General features: G+C 42.5%; 1 protein-coding gene across 1 annotated transcript in view; it reads right to left on the bottom strand.

Moving 5' to 3' along the window:
• TRIO (trio Rho guanine nucleotide exchange factor) overlaps positions 1-22,035 on the bottom strand; it is a 964,000-nt gene that overhangs the window by 678,726 nt on the left and 263,239 nt on the right. Inside the window, exon 2 of the mRNA XM_029590045.1 lies at positions 2,749-2,823. Coding sequence (XP_029445905.1) covers positions 2,749-2,823 — 75 coding nt within the window. The remainder of the gene's footprint in view (positions 1-2,748; positions 2,824-22,035) is intronic.

Below are 22,035 nucleotides of genomic sequence, written 5' to 3'. Positions count from 1 at the left end.
ATGGGGAGGAGGGAAGGCGTAAGGTGAAAAAGGGTGATGTTAAAAATGTGGAAGAAATTATTAGGTTGCTAAATGTTGATTATTTGACGTAGTGTGTTGTGGATGAATATTAAATGCTAATTGAAATAAATATGTTTTTAGTGTCTTCTTAAATTGTTGGGTATTGGATATTGAACGAAGTAAATTGGGTATCGAGTTCCAAATGGTGGGTCCTGCTACAGAAAATGCTCTTCTTCTAGTAATATCAAGTCTGGCCTGTCGTGGGGAGGGGATGTCTAATAAGTTTTGAGTTAATGATCTTAAATGACGGGTGGGTTTATATATACGGAGTAATGAGCAAAGCCATGTGGAAGATGAGTTATGTTGTAAGCTATGAATAACAGTAAGAACTTTGTATTTTATTCTATATTTTATTGGTAACCAATGTAAGGATTGAAGGATGGGTGTAATATGTTTTCGAATGGGAGTACCTGACAGAATACGAGCAGCACTGTTTTGAACAATTTGCAGAGGATGAATTATAGAATCGGAAAGTCCTAAATAGAGAGCGTTGCAGTAGTCTAGACCAGAGAAGATTAGAGATTGTAGAATAGTTCGAAAATCCTGATAAAAGAGAAGAGGACGGAGACGTTTTAAGAGTTGTAGTTTGTAGAAAGATTTTTTTGTTAACGATGAAATATGTTGTTTCATGGATAGATCTGAGTTTATGATGACTCCTAGGTTTGTGGCGTGTTGTGTAATAGGAATAGATGTTCCATTTATGGACCAATGTGAAGGTGGACCAATAGAAGTCTCTGAGATAGAGGTTAAATGAACTATTTCAGTCTTAGATGGATTCAGTTTTAAGCGATTATGGGACAACCAGGAATTAATAGTGGATAAGTAAAGAGAAACCATATTTAGAGTATTAGACCAAGATGTTTTGTAGGGAACTAGGAATTGTATGTCATCTGCGTAGATTTTGAATTGTAGACCGAGTGAAGAAAGAATGTGACAAAGAGGTAGAAGATAAATATTGAACAGTATAGGTGATAGTGATGAACCTTGGGGAACACCAGATGGAATTGTGTAAGCATTAGAGGAGTGATGATTAATGTTAACTTGTTGAGGACGATCTGTAAGAAAAGATATGAACCAATTTAGAACTGTACCTGTTATACCAATAGATTTAAGACCAGAGATGAGTATGTGATGATCAACGGTATCAAAGGCCGCTGAGATATCTAAGAAAACAGCAATGTAGTCAGTGTAAGAATCAAAAGCGCGGAATAGGGTATCAAAAGAAGCTAGAAGGAGAGTTTCAGTTGAGTGACCTTTTCTGAATCCATGTTGATTAATGTGAAGAATGTTATTGTCTGATAGAAATTCAGATAGCTGACGTAAGACTGCAGATTCTATTAATTTGGCTAAGTCTGTTCATCCCTGCTTTGGCAGGATCAAACTGACAACAATATCCAGGGATGAAGAGAAAGATCCTTTTTTAGCACAAGGTCTGGACCAGACCTTGGTGAGCGGCTGACAGGGGCAGGTCTATAAAGCATGTGCATTATTTGTTCTTTTGAATTGTGTGTGTAGATTTGTAGCCCGCCTAGTAACTTAGGCGACTCATACATTTTTTTAGAAACGATAAAGATGCATAGATAAAGAACACGCCAGGAAGAGCACCGGGTAACAGAATGGCGTTCCACTGCACATAGAGTTCACTTTCCTTCGTTTCTTGACTGTGTGGGTGCAGGAAAAAGGCAAGTAAGTGAAGAAAGAAAAGCATCTACAGTGTTTTTTCCAATCTGTGCAGAGCTCTTCTTCCAAGCCCAGTCCTCCAGTGAGCTAGTGCAGCTGTACATAAGCATTCAAAATAGGACGGCTATCCTTGATCTCTGTATGCCTGTGCTCCCCAAGCTTTTCAAGCCCAAAACATACCTACATTAATAAAAATATTGTGTGGTGCAGCAACCCCCTCGGAGCAGGCAGTGTGTCCAGAAGAAGAGCTAGGGAAGCACTAAAAGACCAGCCAGTCTTCTCTTTCATAACAAAGAGAAAGAGGAGGCAGGGACACATAAACGCATCAAAATAGGCCAGTTCCTTCTACATACAGGTGCAGGAGAAGGGAAATGTTGGTGTGACGTGGGCAGCCAGCTCTGGCTGCCCCGTGTGGCTGCCAGAACTCCTCCACTGCTGCTGCTCCCAACACTCAGAATGAGTGACCACCAACGCTCAAGTGCACGCTCTCCCCATCTCACTGAGAATTGCGATAAGACAGAGGCTTAGAAGGGGGAAGATGAGGAGATGCCGAATGCATTGTCTGCTGCACAAAGCGAGACACGGCTATCCGGGCCCTGCATGCTGCATGTTAATTGCCACACTCTAGGGTTTATGCTGTAGCTAGGAAGAGGCATGTGTGTTTATACATGCGTGTTTATACATGCTCTCAGAAAGGAGTTCCTATCAGAGCCACCAAGGGTATCTCCTGTCGCTGCAAGGTGTTGAGAGCAGAGCCCAGGTGCTGGCCTGGAACCGAGCATCAGGCAGGCACAGGCGATTTTCCATGGCACAGGCGATCAAGTCTGAAGGCACACTCGTTGGGAAATACCGCTGTGCGTAACAGGTGTGTTTCTGTGTCTGACATTTTAACTTTAATATCTACAACTAGAATGTGAATTAAAGGGGAATGCCAAACAGACAGAAAAGCAATTCAATAGTTTTCATAGATAGAAACCACAAAGCAGACAAGGTAAGTTCATTCTTTACCTGACAAATAAGCGACTTTTTCCTTTAAAATTGGTAAAACTTCCATAGCCTTCATCTCGTCATTTTTTCGAAATCCTGAAAAATATTTCAAAAACTTAAGTTAGTAATTTGAAAATGAAACAATACTTTAGGCATTCCTTAATTCTTAACACATGACGTGTACCATGACAGCTTTACAGGCCTCTGACTGTAACCTGCACCTCATTGGATGTCACATGTGAAAAAATTCTCACAACAAACACAGAATTGTTCAAAAGATAAAGAAACTACAAGACGCTGCTAATATAGAGGAAGGTGCTGTCCTAAAAATGCTTTTGTTCTTGTCATGGGATAGGGGAAAGAAATCGAACACCTTATTTTTGTACTGAAAGATTTTCTGCTCCAGTCTTCTGCTCCCGTTTTTGCACTCTGCCTGCCTGATTCTCTTCATACCATCAAGGGATCATTTTTCCAGCTGAACTCAAAACTGCAAGCTACAACAAGCATGAATAAAGGAACTAGGGGAGGAAAGAATAACAGCCCAGTGCTTAAAAACACTGCCTGGTACCTACTAAGAACTCCACAGTAACCCAGTAGCGTACACATATGAACATAAGAAAATGCCATACTGGGTCAGACCAAGGGTCCATCAAGCCCAGCATCCTGTTTCCAACAGAGGCCAAACCAGGCCACAAGAACCTGGCAAGTACCCAAAAACTAAGTCTATTCCATGTTACCATTGCTAATGGCAGTGGCCATTCTCCAGGGGAACTCAATAGCAGGTAATGGACTTCTCCTCCAAGAACTTATCCAATCCTTATTTAAACACAGCTATACTAACTGCACTAACCACATCCTCTGGTAACAAATTCCAGAGTTTAATTGTACGTTGAGTAAAAAAGAACTTTCTCCGATTAGTTTTAAATGTGCCCCATGCTAACTTCAAGGAGTGCCCCCCTCCAACACAACAATTATTAATACTCATCCAATATATTACTGTAACATTTTAAGCTACTTCCTCTCAAGTCCCCTGACCCCACTTAGGAGCAGCAATGTGAGCAACTCATCAGCTCCACTACACACATTTGATCAAATTGAACAGTATTAGCTGTGATATCACACACACACACACACACACACACACACACACACACACACACCACGTAATACTACAAAGTACCATGAAAGCTAGCAAACTGCAATAGGTTCACTTAAAAAAGATTTAAAGGAATTTTTAAAAATTACAGTAGTACTATTAATATATACAAAGTCTGCTTCTGAAATCCTGCACAGTATACAGATGGTGCTGCTTTCCTTTAAGTAAAAAAAATATGACAGGTTGTGAAACATGTCAATGCACATTCCAGATATGAGGAGGAAGAATGCCTAAAGTGCCTTTAGTAACTAGGAAATGTGTCAAAATTCTTTAATGCACTCCCAGATGTGTGTTGGCACTTTTATAACAAAAAAAGTTTCATGAAATATTATTCGTGTTTTCTTTAAAAAAAAAAAAAGAAAAAAAAGCACAGCAGTTCTTAATCCTTTTCTCGCAAAGAACCTGACATATTAAAGGGTATTCCCCATTTTGCATGAATGGAAAAAATGTTTGGTATATTTAGCCTTATGTTCACTGAAACATATAAATAACATTAACCCCTATCCTGCAAAACTGCTCACTCACATCAATGGCCAAATATCTGGAGCTATTTATCCTATGTATTTTTTTCAATTGCTACGAAAAAAATCAAGTTATTCAAGATGGCTAGGGTGAATATTCAGGTCTGCCTCATGGAGGATTTATCCCTGTGGTTAGCTTTTTGCACTTGTTCAAATATGACCATAGTAATGTGATGAAGAAATAAAAGCCACTTTGCAATTAACTGTCAATTAACTGGCACCCCACAACCGTAACTAGAAGGATCTGGACTGAGGTAACATAAGATGACCAGATAGCACCATTGTCATAAGAGAAGCAGGCAGGTCAAGCCAGGCCTGATTAACAAATCCTCTGAACAAAGGATCTGTGTACTTTTGAACGATCATGCACAAGATCTCTCTTTGGTTAATTCTTATCTCAACCTGTAAAGATTTCCATTGTCTTCAACACCAAGACAGCCACTAGACATCTTCACTCAAACAAGCGATGCTATATTCTTTAACCATTTTGATCAGAAAAAAAGGTAAAAAAAAAAAAAACAGAAAACCTAGCAGCCCTTGAAAAAGATTCATCAACTTAAACGGTCTGCATGTGCATTTCTCTAGGAATCGTGTACATATTATGCAAACAGCTGAATTCAATAAAAAGATGGAAGAATCAAAATGACAAGGGAAAAGATAAATGGCAACAAACAATCAAGTTAGTATCTGGAAGCAAATGATTAGTATGGAGGTTTTTAGGTTTCATTTCATCCCACACTGGGGCCAATGCAATATCAAGTGCACAGCCATCTCTCCTGGATGCCCGATGCAATAGGGAAATGCAAAAGGACGCGCAAGGGATAAATTGTGCGCTCCTAACACGTCCATGGCATCGGGCGCCCAGCAGATGTGGCTGTGTGCAGGTTAGGAAAATGGACACCAGTAAACTAAGCATCCGTTCTCCTAACCTGACCGCTGTCAAGATTTTGTTTTTCATGCTTCTTCCTGTGGTTCCTCCTACTTAGTGTTGGGAGGATACTAAGGAGCAGATTTTCAAAGGGATACATGCACAACCCCGGGAAAGTGCCACTGCGCACGCCGAGCATATTTTGCATAGGCTCGGCAACGCTCGCAAGCCCCGGGACGCGCGTATGTCCCGGGGCTTTGAAAAAGGGGCGGGAAGGGGGCAGGGGCGGGACAGAGGCCTCCGGCACTGTGGCCGTGTTGGTGCGCACAAGTTACGCCTGCCAGAGGCAGGCGTAACTAAGACAACAAAGGTAGGGAGGGATTTAGGTAGGGCTAGGGGGCGGATTAGATAGGGGAAGGTGAAGGGGAGCGGGAGGGAACGGGGAAAGCCATCGGGGCTCCCCTAGAAGCGCGCATGTTATGAAATTGGGCGTAGATTTGTGCACGCCGGGTTGCGCACACAAATCTACGCCCGCGCACATCTTAGAAAGTCTGGCCCCAAGTCTGTTTTCCTGTAAGGTGATTTTTAAGTGTTCCTAAATAAATACATAAAATACGCATGCTGCTAACACTGAGACCAAGCTATTAATTTCAGCATCAAGATATTCAGTTTTCAGTTAAGGTTATTGAATGGGTAGTTGGCCGGTTCCAAGATTTCCTAGACAGCTCAGACTTGATGGATTCCTTTCAATCTTTTTTGAGATGCGGCGACCAGAATTGTACACAGTATTCAAGGTGCGGTCTCACCATGGAGCGATATAGAGGCATTATGACATTTTCTGTTTTATTAACCATTCCCTGCCTAATAATTCCTAACATTCTATTTGCTTTTCTGACTTCTGCAGCACACTGAGCCGACGATTTTAAAGTATTATCCACTATGATGCCTCGATCTTTTTCCTGGGTGGTAGCTCCTAATATGGAACCTAACATTGTATAACTACTGGATATTGAATTCTGAAGTGAAAAGGTTGATCACCAGTCTTCCCCAGCAAGTAAACAAGTTGTTCACAAATATTTGCTTAAAAGACCACTCATGCAATTGTAACGTATTCTGCCAACGTATCCTGGATTCCCAGAAGGTAAGCTGCCTATAGATGGGCATTGTGATGTCCTGCCCATGACCGGATTCAATGCATGAGATTTCATACCTCACTGCTTGTTTAACAGAACATGGCCACTTGGTTATCTGTCTAGATTAAGATTCTCTTTCCTGAGAAGAGATGAGAGAAAACGCTCAGAGCATAGCAAATGACTTGCAACTCCAGGTGGTTAATTTACAGATTATTCTCCGCTGAGGACCAAAATTCCTGGGTCCATGTTGCAACAGTGTGAGCCCCCCACCCCTTTGTGGAAATATAGGTAAATAGTCACTTGATGCGGAGGGACTCATAGCAAGAGGTTCACACTTGGAATTTCTAGATTCATTCATCACTGAAGGGATATTTTCATCTTGGAAGTCACAGAGATTTGGTGGGATAAAGCTTAAAGGAGCTCAACTCAGCTGCAACTCACTGCCTTAGAAACACCACTAAAAGCCTCGCATGTACAGATGAATCAGAGGTACCACGTGTATAGCAGCTACCATGTGACCAAGGACAACCAGGACCACCTATGCTGACACTCATCCTGTTGAAGGCAGGTCCATCAGCAATATTGTCCTTTCGACAGGGAAAAACATTTTCTCTTATAGCAAGTCTATCCAGGCTTCCATGAACTGAATTCTTGGAGCCAGGGCCAAATTTGAATTGGCAAAGTTGATTAGGAAGCCCAAGGGCTGAAAGAGCCATAAGAACTTTGAGGGACTCCAGAACTTCTGATAGAGATGGACCTGTCACCAATCAATCATTCAGGTATGGAATTACACAGTTTCCTGCTGATGAAGCTGTGCTACTACTATCGTAATTACTTTCATGATCACTCTCGGAGCTGCCAAGAGGCCAAAAGAAGAGCACCTTGTACTGATAATATGCCATGAACCTGAGGAATTTCCAGTGGGAAAGATGATGGTGAATGTGTGTGCATAAGTGCCTTAAAACAAGCACACGCAACCAATTCCTTGGCTGAATCAAAGGGAGACTCATCTGGAGCAAATTCATTTTAAACCTCTCCTGAAGCAGTGGCTTGTTCAGCCTTCGCAAATCCAGTACAGGCCTCAAACCCCCTGAGTTCTCGGGGATCAATAGAATTCCTGGCCACATGCTTGAAAAGGTAGAGGTTTGACCACCTTCTGAATGGAGAGAGATTCCACTCCAGCTTCAGCTGGGCAGCTTGAGACAGGTCAGAGATGAAGACAGAAATCCAATGGGTCTGCAGAGAAAGCATAAGCAGTAGCCATACTCCACAATTTTCAAGACCTGGGCAATCCAAAGCAACTCCAAAGGACTGAACCCTTACCCTCACCAGAAATAACAAGTTTCAGAGTTGCCAAAAATTGGTGCCCAGTTTAGGTTTTGTCTGCTGCTAAGTCTTGGGCTGATGCCTTTCCTTCTGTTGACCTTGAACAGACAGACACTGCTGAAGAGGAGGAGGAGGAACTTGACATTGAAAACAGCAGAAGGAACACCTTTGAAAGAAAAGGCACTTGTAAGAGAAGTGCATGCCTTGGAAAGGAATCTGTTGCTCTCCTGCTACAGCTGATAATGACTGTAGTGTAGAATGATGATCTTTAATCAGTTAAATAATATCCGTGCACTACCTCTGTTCATAATACTGAATATACGTACACTACAGAGGGACTCAGCAAATTATAATGCTTCAAAACAATTTTTTTTTTTTTAATTTGTAAAATTTTTATTGACAATCACACAAAACATTAACAAGTAATGATGCTCAACAACACAATAAAAACATATGAAAATATAGGCCACAGCCAAAGAACAGATTGTATATATACAATACACACTCTGCTTAAACTCAGCACATCTAATACATAAGACCCACTATGTGTGTTATAATCTCCCTAACATTAAAACTGTAATCTCCACGCATTACCCTCCATTCATTCTCTTCTCATTCATACTACCCAACCCTTATCACTCACTTCACCTAAAAATTACCAACACGATCGTATACTTGACACAATTATACATGAATTAGCATATTATAATGTGTGGTCACCCCACATCTGTACATCTTCCAGTGGATAACAATGATTAACAAATAAATTGCTATCAAATTTATGTTCCTTAATCAGTGCCATTGTTTCTAACTCTCACCCAATAAGTTGTCCCCTATACAAGGTATATCTGTAAGACTATCAAGCACATCCTCCCTAAGGCTACTCGCCCATCACCATGCGTGTCTTCAGGCCCCTACTGAAGCAGCTGAACTCCTTGCCACAGTATCAGAAGCTTCACATACAGAATGGATAAGATGCTTCTGACATTCCTCTGCATCTTCCACTGGTTGACGAAAGTCTACCTGTTCTGGGTCTGATGATTCAGTCAATGGTTTTAGCTTCTGGACACATTTGTGCAAATTCTGCTTTATGTAAAGCTGATGAGCCGCGATCTGGGCTCTCAGAATGGAACCCTGTAAGACCTTCATCCTAAAAGCATCCAACACATTCAAGTCCTTCCCCAGCAGCATGTTTTAAAGTAATTATAAGTGCCCTTAGTGCACTTCAGCACCAAATCCACCACCATAGAGTGGACCACCCCAAATACCAGGGCAGCCTGCATTCTGTATATGAAGTCCAGCATTTTGACTACCAGAAGGCACAAGGTAGGCATGTGCCACATCCTCATCTGAAGATCCTGGAGAAGCTTGTGAACTGGAATATCTACAGAATCATCTGGAAATCAGAGAAGATTAAAGAGCCCAAATATGCTAGGTTTTTTTCTTTTTTTAGCACTGATAATCAGAACCTTTGCCAGCTTATCCAAAAATCTGGAGTAGGGAGATCCTCTGGAGAAGAGGTATGCCAAGGCAAATCCAGTGGGGAATCAGATGGAATCCCAATGGAATCCTTCTCATCCCCTGACCAAAAGGAAACAGTGAGCCATGGTCCAATGATGAGGAAGCCAACTAAGGTAGAGTCCATTGGTCCAGCAGCAGAAATTTCTGGGAGGAACCCAGAGTAAATGGAGCCCATTTCTTCACCCTCTGAATTATGAAGGGACTCCTCTGGAGAAGGAGAATCCAAACTTCAGAGTGAGGACTTAGTCTCAGTGCTCAGAGCTTTTGTGGTGAGGTCCATACCAGAGTGAGACTGGGAACAGCCCCACTATGTGGGAAAATTCCCTCCATCTTGAACAGGAAAGGCTCTAATCTCCCTTTTAAGGGCTCAAGGAGGTAAAGAAATGTTTTGCTATCTCCAATAACTGGGCTTTCACTGGTTAAAGGCCCTCTGGGCTGGAGTTGGAGAAAAAGCACCCTCTTCAGAGACCCAGATCTGCTCAGGGCTGACAATAAAGCAGAAGAGAAACCTAGTGCCAAGGCAGCATCCCTTATCTCATGGGCCACTGGCTCTGAGGCACTCCATGCTGAGTGCTTTAGCAGCTCCTGTTGACCAGCGTCCTGTTAGACAGATAGCACCACTTCCTTCTATGCAGCAGAAGGAACAACAGGATTCCTGGACATCCACCTCAAAGTGACCCATTTCAATATCACAGATGGCGCCTTAGTCTTCCACATGTAGTGTACTGAAAGATCCCATGATCTCTACACTAATGACAGATGGCGCACTCATCGGTCCCAGGTCCAGGAAAATAATTGATTCAGCATCATGAAGATGTTTCACACTATGAATAACAATGGCACCTGAACCAGAAAGGCTAGATTCTGCCTCAGCATCAAGGAAGTCCTTGCTCCAGCACAGCCCTGCACCAATGGTGTTGGCTTCAACTCTGAGGTTGACAGCTCCCAAGGGGGTTCCTCGTGCTGATTTAATAATTTTCTGATCATCTTCTCCAGCACCAGAAGCCTCTGTACCAATCTCCACCCCTGCCCTGAGGTGAACCAGGAAGCCTGTGCCAAGGAGTGGGTGGGGGTGTCTTTCCATGCTTGCAAAATCAAAAGAGGAATGCTTCCTACCTCAACTTCTTCAGCCAGGAGCCTGATGATGCTTCACTTGTCAACGAGGAGAGGCTCCACTGCTTGGCTTCAGGCCAAAGCTTGGTATTTTTACTCACTAGCGCCTTTCCCAGGGCTTCCATTTTTCAGGCACAGCATTTCTGCACCCTAGGTGACATGGGACCACCACTATAGCAGTCTGAAGGACAGTGGTCAGAGCCCAATCAGCAGTAGCAGATGGTATGCAAGCCATAATAGACATCCAGAGTCCACAAATGCATGCCTTAAACCCACTCATCACAGGCTTTTAGGCCTTGGCTCTCTCAGTGCTTCTTGGCATCTCAACTTAGAATTTAAAAGTTCTGTCTGAAGGGCTACAGAGGCAGTGGCAGAAGAAATATTCACACTATGAGGCAGCTCAAGGAACTAAGCCCGAAAAACAGAAAAATTTAGACAGACGTGCATTAGCTCAGACGAAGACAAACTGAATCGCTCACGAGGAAGCATCCTCGCATGCCCAATAAAATCTTTACTAAGTTCTGAGAGCTAGGTCCATGCTAGTGCTGTCAGATGACTCCACTTATGCGTAATAGCTAATTCACACCTGCCTGTTAACGGAGAGCCAGGCAAACACAAGCACAAAATGGCAGGAGAAAGGCTAACTCCACTACTGCAGGTTTTGGCTGTGCTCTCGTTTGTGGATCAAGGATTGGTCTTCTATCCCATCAACAGACACAAATAAACTCAGTCAAAGGGAACTGCTAAAAACTCAAGGGTTTACCTGATAATATGCAAACTTAACTGGTACAAAATTCGGCCACCAGCATACAATTAGCCACATTGGGATTGGGCAATTTTGAGAGAGCTGATTTATGCAGGTAAAACACTTTTTACCTGCTATAATTGCTTTGAAAATTGCCCTCTTCATATTTTTTTGCATCTCCATTTTGAACTTACTTGGAAAGGCAGTAATTTTTAAAATTAATCATCAATCCGGTCTCTGAACTAAGTAAACGTTCTGAGGAATAACTCCTGAGAGTGAGATGCTCACCACGACATTCAGCTGCTACTGTGGAAGAGGGGAGGCTGTCACCTGGGAATTCCTCCACCTTGAGCATAGCAAAGCAAAACTGAAAGGCTCTGGCATTAACAGCTAGTCATAGGCATGGCAGCTGAGTTGAATTTATGGCTATCAGAGATTTTTAATCGGGCCACTCAAAACAAAATGATAATAACTCAGATAAGATAGAAATAATTAGGGTCAGGAAACCTCTTCATTTATCCGGCCTTATAATAATCTAAGAACAACACCCCACTTGATTATAAAATCTCAAGTTACAAGGCTGGGGTGATCCTTGATTTATCAGAGTCTAGATTCTCAGGTCACCGCTCTGGCTAGTAGGGCACCTGGTTCACAGGCTGTGTCCATAGCTCTCTAAACATAATTTTGCCACAGTAATCTATGCCTTTATCTCACATCTCGATTACTGTAGTTCTTTATATATCAGGCTATCCCTCAGACCATCTCGTATTCGGCTCGTTCAGAACTCAGCTGCTCCTCTCCTCACAGGTCATGGTTATAGAGAGCACATTACTGCAGTCTTATGTAAATTGTGCAAGCTAACAATTCTGTTTAGGGATAAATGTAAACATTTTTAACCCTAATTTTTAAATCACTTGATTTGGACTAGTCTACCTTAAGGAGTACCCTTCACAGTGTGCTCTTGCAAGGTCTGCACCTTCTGTACAGGCTGATCTTTTGACAATGCCTCAATTAAAACTGTTTATATCAGCAACCACCAGGAAGAGCTTGTTTTTGTTGTCTGTTCCTCAGCTCTAGAACTTGTTTCCAAAGAAACTCTGGCAGGTAATTGATTTTATGCATTTTAGGAAGCTCCTTAAAAAAAAAAGTATCTTATGTTTCGATGTATTATGCTGCAGTTCTGAATTCTAAAATACTTACACTATTTTTATCTGATTTATATTTATTGCTATTTTGCAGCTGCATTAGTGTATGTTTATATTTTCAGTATTACTGGATTGTGTTTGATATTATATTGTTGTGATAAGTAACATTCCACTTTGGGTAAGAAAAGCAGGTTATAAATCTAATGATAAATGAAATCAATTAAAATCAAACTTCTACAAAAAGAAAGAAATCAGTAACCTCCAGTACTTAAATGCATATTAAAAAAAACAACAAAGATAGAATTCCTTATTATTCAACAATTTCTTAGGTACCAATTTATCAGAAGAACCAAAAAATATAAACCAAAATGAAATATGCTCAAACTACAACTTTCGGTTTTAACTCTGCCACTTTGCACAATCAGTCCAAGAAATCAGAAATTCTCAACAAAGAGCTGATAATAGATATGCCCTCAAACCTGTTCTTTTCTTGATAATAAAAAGGACATCCTCAGGGCTGGTAAGGAGCAGACATTTCATTTATAACCCTGACTGCAACAGCACAGAGAAATAAACCAAATTTTTAAAAAAAAAAGACCCTTGTTGCTGATTGGGTTCCTGAAACATCACTACTCTCTCATAAATGAGAATCAGAATGAGAAGTGACCTAAGAAAGCTTGAGTACAAAGCACAAAGTCATGCATTTGGAGTGCTCAACTCCAAAGAAGTTGTATCTGATGGGGGATCAGGGTCTGATGTGCACAGACAGCAGAGACAGCTACGGGCGATGGTGTTCAATGATCTGAAGGCAGAAAAGCAATGTGACAAGGTGGTGACCCAGAGAACTGCACAGAGAGGCATAACTAGCAAAAAAAAAAGGAAGGGATAATACCCCTGTACATATCACTGGTCGGGCCTTTCCTGGAGTGCTGGGTTAAGTTCTGAAGACCGTATCTCAAAAAGGAAAGGGAGAGGAGAGAAGTGGTCCAGAGAAAGGCAGCCAAAATGATGCAGGATCTGTACCAAAGATATATGAGAGGAGACCTGAGAACCTAAATATGTATACCCTAGAGGAGGAGAGTGACATGAGAGACTTGACACAGATTTTAAATACCGGAGAGCTATTCATGCACAGGAAGCAAATATTTCCATTGGAAAGGAAGCTGTAGAATTAACGCAGGGAGCTACAGAAACAGGCCATGTTTTCTGGATATTCACAATGAATATGCATGAGATATATTTGCATACAATGAAGGCAGTGCATGCAAATCTGTCTTATGCATATTCATAGTGGATATCCTGAAAACTTGGCCTGTGTGTGGCTCTCAAGGACCAGAGTTGGCTGCCCCTGAATTAGAGGGTCACAATATGAAATTCCAGGTGGATAGACATAGGAACAAAATCCGTAAATATTTTTTTCATAGAAAGGGTGGGAGATGCCTAGAGGTAAAAATAGTAGAATTAAAAATATAATAATAATACATGGGATAAACAGAGGATTCCTAGTGGGAAAAGGATAGAAATAAAGCATTGAGGTAACATGCTGTAACTTTTCTGTATAAGAATAACCTTCACAAAGCAGTAGTTACAACCCTGAACAGAAGATAAGGGGGTAACCTTGTACAGCATAACCTTGGTTTCCCTTATCCCTCTACCCCCCCCCCCCTTCCCAGTTCTCTTAATATTTTCATTGTAAAGCCCTTACCCCCTCCCCCCCTCTCTAGTTATTTTATTCAGTTTCTATGTAAAGCCCTGTTGGCCATTTTTTGTTCTATGGAAACCGATGTGATGTTTTCTAAACGAATGTCGGTATACAAAAACTTTAAATAAAATATAATAAAAAAATAACCTCCACACAGCAGAAGCTACAATCCTAAAAGACTTTCTGGGCAGGCAGGGTGGGCTATTTTGGTCTTTATCTGCCATCATTTACTATGCTACTGTATCTCAGACCTGCATTCTTTTTCAGATGCCCCTCGGAGAGAAACAAAAGTATTTATTACAATTTCTTAGATGCTCACTTCCAAATGAAACTCTGAATGACTTACAATTCAAACTTAAAACTGCAACAAGACATACATAAAACAAAATAACATAAAGCATATAACCAAATAAAGTATCACACCAAGAAACAGTAACCTAAAATAAATTAAAATTCTAACATCAAATTACCCTATACTAAGAATTAATCAGCATTTTTCATTATCAAGGTTTATAAAAGGCCAAATGAACACAAAGAATAACAGAACAGCGGTCAACAAAATCACAGCTAACTTTTTCTCTTGGAAGTGTGTGTGTCTAGGTGTGTGTGTGTGTGTTCCCTTTCTTATTTCAGGACAAGACGAACCACCAACTGCTACTTTCACATTAACAGTGACAATGGATCTGTATAATCAATATTACAGAGCCACCCTACCCTCACTTCGCCTTGTCCAAGGCTCATCACATGTGCAAAACATCACGCTAGTTGTAAAATCAGAAGCTGGACCACAGCGAAAAACAAAAGTATTGCACTGGAATAACAATACATACATGAAAACAATGCACAATTCATACTGAAAGAAAAAGGTATTTGTACAATAGTCCCTGCAGATCAAGCAGCCTGCAAACCAGTAAACCTCAAGCAAATACCGGCACTTGAGCTAGTTACTATAATGGGAATATTCCTTTAGCCCATTTAGTTAAGTTTTAACTTTGTATGATGTATTTTCAGTTTGTTTCATGTTCTTATGTTTTAATGTATGTATTTTATGATTGTAAAATGTGTTATCCAGTCTGGACGAACTGTTTTATAAAGATGCAGAATATAAGAAATTTTAAATAAACAAACAAACCTGAGGGTAGTAAAAAGGGGGACTGTTATAGCACAATCAGGCTGCTGTAACAAATGCTGGTCAAGATTTACTTTGAGGGACAGGATGTCTACCTATCTAGCCAAGGAGACCTCTGTATTAAGATGCCTATTTAGTTAATCTCTGGAAGATAAAATTCCTTTGAGCCCAAAGCTCATGTTCCCTGCTAACAGGTGGGGAAGTTGACATGGGCCCAACAAATCAAAGGCAGCAAGGCATCCACAGATGCAGAGAAACCAAGCCAACACCACCACTGTTGCTCAGGAGTGAAATATTTGATTTCACACACTTATTCTTTGTTTTAATTTCTGCATTTATCAGGAGCCCTTAAACCAGGGTGCCTTGCAAAGCAGTGCAAGTCTACATAGACAATAGATACTGTTATAAAGGCAACTGATGACCAAAACGCTAAGGGGCTGATCTTTAAACCTGCGCGCGGGCGTAGATTTGTACGCGCAACCCGGCACGAACAAATCTACGCCCGATTTTATAACATGCGTGCGCTGCAACACCACACATACATCAAAACACTGAACCAGCCAGACACCCTCAACCTGAGTAATCTCTGTGCTGGATCAGTTCACCATGAGAATGGTGGTCAGTACTGTCAACAAGACAGCCAGACACGGTCATCTTGTCAAAAGCTACGAAGTGGGAAAACTCAAAATCTAATACCGGGCCTTGCCTGAAGGGTTGGTTTTTTTTTTTTTTTGCTCTATTTATATAGTCTAAACTAACTGCAAGAAACTAACTGCAAGAAACAAAAAACAAACACAAGTTTGAGCGCAACACCAGTGGGATGGCGTCAGGGAGTAGTGTGGAGAAGCTTCTCCCCCAGCCACATCAGGCCCTCCTTCACCCAGACCTGCCACGGGGGCTCCCCCTGGCATTCTCAGACCACTCTCTAGGAAAGTCTATCCACTGCTGCACCTTCAGAATTGAGGCCACTGCCGATGGAAAACGCAATTTCTCACGAGGGAAAATTTAGGGGGGGGGGGGGGGGGAAAGGTAATAAATTAATCCAAGGTGTACCGAGGTAAAAACAACCTGGAGTCACACCGCCATCTTAGCTCTTCCCCCCTTGCCTGAAGTTTTAATAAATCTGCAAGCAGCTTCTCCTAATACATATTAAATTAGCACCAGCATAAGAAAACAAATACATACATCTATTCCTACTTACATATTTAACCTGTTTATCAATTCCTAGGGATTGCCTACAGTGATTTACAGTATATGATATACAGCTGATAGAATTTTTTATGAAATGCATTTTAATTCAAATACAACATCAAAGAGCCTTCTTCTGCAGCTAGGTCTCATCTCCTCTCACGGAGGACTGGACCAACTGCATCGTACAAACCCAATGTATTTCTTTTTGTTCAGTACCTCTGAATCACCTACAAAGAATGATTTGGATATGGGTACGTCCCTAACATACTCTGCAGTACACATCCAGGCCCCTTTTTGTATCTACTTGACAAGTTTCACCTCTAATAACCTGCTTTTTTTTTTTTTTTTTAATAGTTTACTTTTAATTTGCCAGTGCTTATGGGGGTTTTTTCCCCCTATTATTCTCATTAGATTCCACTTTCTATTAGAATGTTGACCACAACCTCTGCACAAAATAAATAAAAACACGGTAATATGTCCACATGCACCAGATAGATCAAAATTATCTGTTAGCAGCAAGTGGAAACATGACAGAAAAAAAAAAAAAAAAAACTTGTCTTCATGAAAGGAATTTCCTGGCTCCCCATATACAGCATTCCTTTAGGGTGTCTGGTTCACGAGTTGACTGATCCTGTTCCACTGGTTTCCCATAACAAAATGTGAATAGTCTTTTTTTGTGTTTGTTTCAAATGTGTTCTTTATTAAAACTGATGCTATCTTGCCATATGTATAAGAGAGGTTTATCCAGTAAGTTCTATTATCGCCTCATTCCTCTCCCAACACACATTATAAATGTATATAACCACCAATTGTAAAATCTGTGTGACAGCCAGACCATACACAGCTCCACCACAGTATGACTGCCACTAAGGGAAAGTGGTTTTCAATACACATTGGAGAGGGGGGATTAAAAAAAAAAAAGTCTAGCACAATATTTAAACCAAAAAAGGCAACTTTCATCTGGCAGGACCTACTTACCTGGATGTGTATTACTGCTAGGTTACTAAGCTTCAAAGCTCTGAGCACAATTTTAAATGGCTCACAGCCATGGAAGGAGCAGGGCTAACATCACTGTGCCACATTTTAAAACCATTCTCTTTGCATTGTAGTCATTTCCAAGCACTCAAGCAGTCTGGGTGCATGCATTAAAACACACTGTCCAAACCTTAAATGCACTGGACCAGCCTCAAGCAGACTTTTAGGCTTAAAATTCTCTCTGTCCAGAGGCTGCAAGTACACTGATGATGCCCAAACACAGGAAAGCTGTCTAGCACATTCACAGATAAATGCAGCAGTCACTCAAAAGTTTAATCAATTGCCATCTTTATTGTGAAGAAATAAAAAAAAGCCCAGTGACATATTTTATTTTATTTTTTGGTGACAGATTGAGGTACTGCGTTTGTCACCAGGCTCCACTCTCTCCTGCACTGCAAAGGTGATTTATTGACAAAAACTTTCTCCAATGCTGGTTCATTTATAAGGACTTTCATTATTTATCCTGGAGTGGAGCGGCCAGGGACTTTCTTTTTACAAGTAAGAGTAATGTTATCAGACTCCGTTTCCATAAGTGGCGCAACCACGGAACTTTTCAAAAATCAGAGTAAGAACATGGGTCGAGATAAACTCTGCACAATAAAAAGAAGAGAACATCTGAATGATGGAGGGGGGGGGGGGAAACAGGTTTATACATCTACAGGAACAGTTTCACAGCAGGAGGAAAAACAAACGGGGCAGCAAGCCTGAACAGTGGTTCTACCTACAGAAATGGGCCGAGTAAGAGCTCTTTCAAAAACAAAAAAATGCCTGCACAGCAAACTATACACGTTTTCGATGTATATGCTCTTCTAGCTCAGGTGCCTCAAAATTCTGACCTTCCTTAAGCAAAGACTATGAATGTAAATCCCTGTTCTTTGTATCGCCCCTGAGCGAATTTTGCAGTTGCACTGTAAACTGATGTGATTTGTATCTTTTACAGGAACGTCGGTATAGAAAAGTTAAAAATAAATAAATAAATAAATAAATAAATAAATAAATAAATAAAAAAAACATTTCTATCACCTCTACAGAGGGAAGAGATTTGGGAAACGGCCTCTGGTTAAAAAAAAAAGACGCGTCTTTTTCTTTGTTTAATGTGGTGGGAGCTGAGCTTTTAAATGCTACTTGCAGGGTAACATCGCCACAGCGCCAGATATGGAAGTGATGCCTGCAGACCAGGCAGCTCCCACTGCATCTTAGCGGTAGATGGGTCAATTAGATGCACAATGATGGAAAATATATATATATTTTTAGTAAAGACTTAAAAAACAAAACCGGCTGCAGCCTCCAAAATCGTATCCGCTCACTGATCAGCAATTACAGCGATCAATTTCAAATAACATTCTTTCAAAAAAAAAAAATGCAATTTGAACCGATTCTGCATCAAGGCTGTGGCAAACGTAATTCATTTCTTCAAAGCGAGACAAGCCCCTAAGGCGAGCGGGCGGGGCTACAAGGTGTAATCGTTCTTTTCTTGAAATGGGACACTTCCCGCTCTTTGCCTTCCTTCTCCTCCTCCCCCGGTGCCAGGGAAAGGACAGGGAGTCGGGAGAGAGGACGGGCACTGCACTCTTCTCTCCTCTCCCCTCCCCCTCGCTCGGCAGCGGGCCCTGAACTTTTCCGCGCGCCTTCGGCGCGTCAGCTTTGCGACCCGATTACGTCATGGCAGGATGCAACAAAGAGGCGGGGGGGGGGGCGGGGAAACAGACGCGGCAGCGGCTCCATCCTAGGACCAAGCACAGGGCGAGAAAACACGACGCGGCAGCGGCTCCATCCTAGGGCCAAGCACAGGCATGAAAGCTTGTGAAAAGAAAAAGGCACCCCCCCCCCCCCCAATTTGTTCAGCTTGTGAGACTGCACGGACACGTGCGAAGAAAGGAGCGCGCTAGCCTGCCGAGCGGAGTCCCTTTCTGCGAGGGTTGGAGCGCGGCGATGCCGGCGAGCCCTGAGCCAGGAGTCTGGATGCCGGGGAGATGGGGGGGGGGGGGGGGGCAGGCTGATGTCATCTTTTGAGAGCAAGCCAGCCCGCAGCTCCCTCGCACCGGCGCCCGCACTGCAGCGCCTGCAGTCTCCCCCGCCATCCAGCTCACACGGAGCTCGGTCAGAAGAGCTGCCCGAGCCCAGCTCCGGCAGGGGGAAATGGGGCGGACCAGAGCGCGTCCCAGTCCGACCCGAGCTGGTAAAATGCCACTGATCGCCTCAAACGCTGAGGAGGGTGGTAGAGGCAGCACAAGCTGCCCATGAAATCTGAAAGGCAAACAGACGGGGGGGGGGGGGCTGCAAATGCTTGACAGCAGCAGTGCTACTGCACTTTTAACACCTTCGCTGCCGAGGGTGAAGGTGTCGCCCATATGACGCCCAAGAATTTTGAGGGGGCGAGGGCAGGTGAGGGTGGTTGGAGGACAAGTTTCATACTACAATAACTTACTTACCATAATGTGACCGTTACCAGCACAGCGGGGGCTTTCCTAGATAAACGTGTTATCAGCTTATACTTATCAATCCTCCAGCTCCCAAGGGTAGAAAATTTGTGAAAATTAGTGTTTTCCAGTAATACTGCTGCAGTACAGGGAGGGGGGGGGGGGTTACAAGATATCCTTGGAGATTTCAATCTCCATATTGACTCCACCACCCCCCCCCCCCCCCCTCAGCCTCCTGTGTCACCCTAATTAACTCCATGACAGCATTAGGCTTCATTCAAAATGTCACAACCCCCACTCACAAGGCAGGCCACACGCTCGACCTCATCTTCACTATCGCCCTCATCCACCCCGAACCACCCACAATGCGATAGTGGTCAGACCATCACTTACACATAGGCTTTCAATCACATACTTTCTCCCTCTCTCTCTGGTATACAGGTTTTTAATCACACTCATTCTCTCTCTCTCTCACTTACACATAGGCTTTCAATCACACACTTTCTCTCTCTCTTGTATACAGCTTTCAATCACACTCATTCTCTCACTTACACATAGGCTTTCATTACACATGTTCTTTCTCTCATACACAAACTGAAGAACCCTCCCCCCTCAAATATACAACACACACACACCCTCCTAAGTCTAAGGCCATGGAGAGTGAAGTGACTTGCCCAAGATCACACGAAGTGACAGTGGGAGAAGCAGGATTGGAAGTCCAGCTTCCCTACTTCTCAGCCTGCCACTCTAACCACTGCTGATTCAAGGGGCTGACTCAGCTTTTCAAAACTATTAACTCCAAAGACTGTCAGACCCCAAAGCTACAATACATTTTAGATACGAAATGTCCTTCGGACTAATGGTCATGCAAGGTAGGATAGAAGCATGGTGCCTCCATCAACAGGGATAAGCAACATGGATCCTCAGGTACTGCAAATTAGCAGGCTCTAGGAACATGGCATGCATCAGAAAAAATGTGCACAAAATGAAAATCCTTTGCACATTCCTGTACTTTGAGTAACTTGGTATCCTAACCAGTGGCTGTAGAGTGTTCATCAACCCAAGCCCCCTCACCCTCATCCTGCTCTATCTGTTGAACTTTGCTTTTACCCAGGAACCTCCTTCAGGATGGACACAGTTTCATCCCTTTCCATATCCAAAGCTGATAATGGGGGTAAAAAGGCAAAGTAGAAATAACAGCGTTATAAAATATCTGGCACCTCAGTATCAGGTGGCAAAATTAATGGTCAAGTGTTAATGTGAAACAGTGGATGCCCTAATAAAAATGAAGGCAATCTGGCAATGAAGGATATATCTGGCCAGTTGTGATGGTGACTAGCAGCTGGATCTGTGAAACGCAGGCATTCAAAATGCCACGGTCCGTCTGGCAGGCTGCACAGGGGATCTAGAAAGCCAAAAGTTCAAGCAATGGTCACACTAGTATTGCCTATTTAGATCATACAGAGCTTTGTGCTTTGACGTGAGAAAGGTGGAGCGCAAGAGGGAACTAAGTGGGGATCTTGTATGCTATATATGCTCTCCTACTCAAGACAGATGAGTGCAAAAAGGAAAAGAAGAAACACTGTCCCAGCTAAAGCGAGATATCTTAGGAGCTGTCAAATTCTACAACCGGCAACTGGGATAGATCCTTAATAGTGTGGACAGGGATAGCTGGGCAAACTGGATGGGTTAGGTCTTTTTCTTCCGTCATTTACATTCAGGCCGATACTGTAAAGTATGCTCAGCTGAGCGCACTGCTTAACCTGCTGTTGGACGTGCGTTTCACGTGCCTCCACTACCCCTTATACAGTAAGGGGTTTAGCGAAAAAACGCCCATCCAAACCCCCCTCCCCCCAAACTAATAGCGCTCATTATATGCAAACGCATGTTGATGAAGCTACTAGTCATTCGCCCAGGATACTGGAAAAAAAAAAAGGTGTGGCTGATCCAAGGACAGGTGCTAATTTCTCAGTGGCCCGAAAAAGTGTACAGAAAAAGCAGAAAATGCTACTTTTCTGTACATCCTCTGATTTAATATTGTAGCAATATTAAATTAGAGGAACCAAAAGGTAAAAAAATAAAATAAAAAAGGGGCCAGCAGGTCCGGTTAGAAAAACAGACGCTCAATTTTAGGGGCGACCGTTTCCTAACCTGTGGCTGTGCAGCAGTTAGGTAAACAGACCCTCCTAAAATTGAGCATCCATTTTCCAAACTCACTGACAGCCACATCTCCTGGGCCAAGGAGGTGCTAGGGGCGCGTAATCGTCCTTAGCGCCTCCTTTTAGCGTGACCCCTCATTTTCA

Source organism: Rhinatrema bivittatum, chromosome 2 (assembly GCF_901001135.1).
Source record: "Rhinatrema bivittatum chromosome 2, aRhiBiv1.1, whole genome shotgun sequence".
NCBI classification, from domain to species: domain Eukaryota; kingdom Metazoa; phylum Chordata; class Amphibia; order Gymnophiona; family Rhinatrematidae; genus Rhinatrema; species Rhinatrema bivittatum.
Note: the sequence above shows the minus strand (reverse complement) of the source record. Positions and strands in the feature narration are given on the sequence as shown.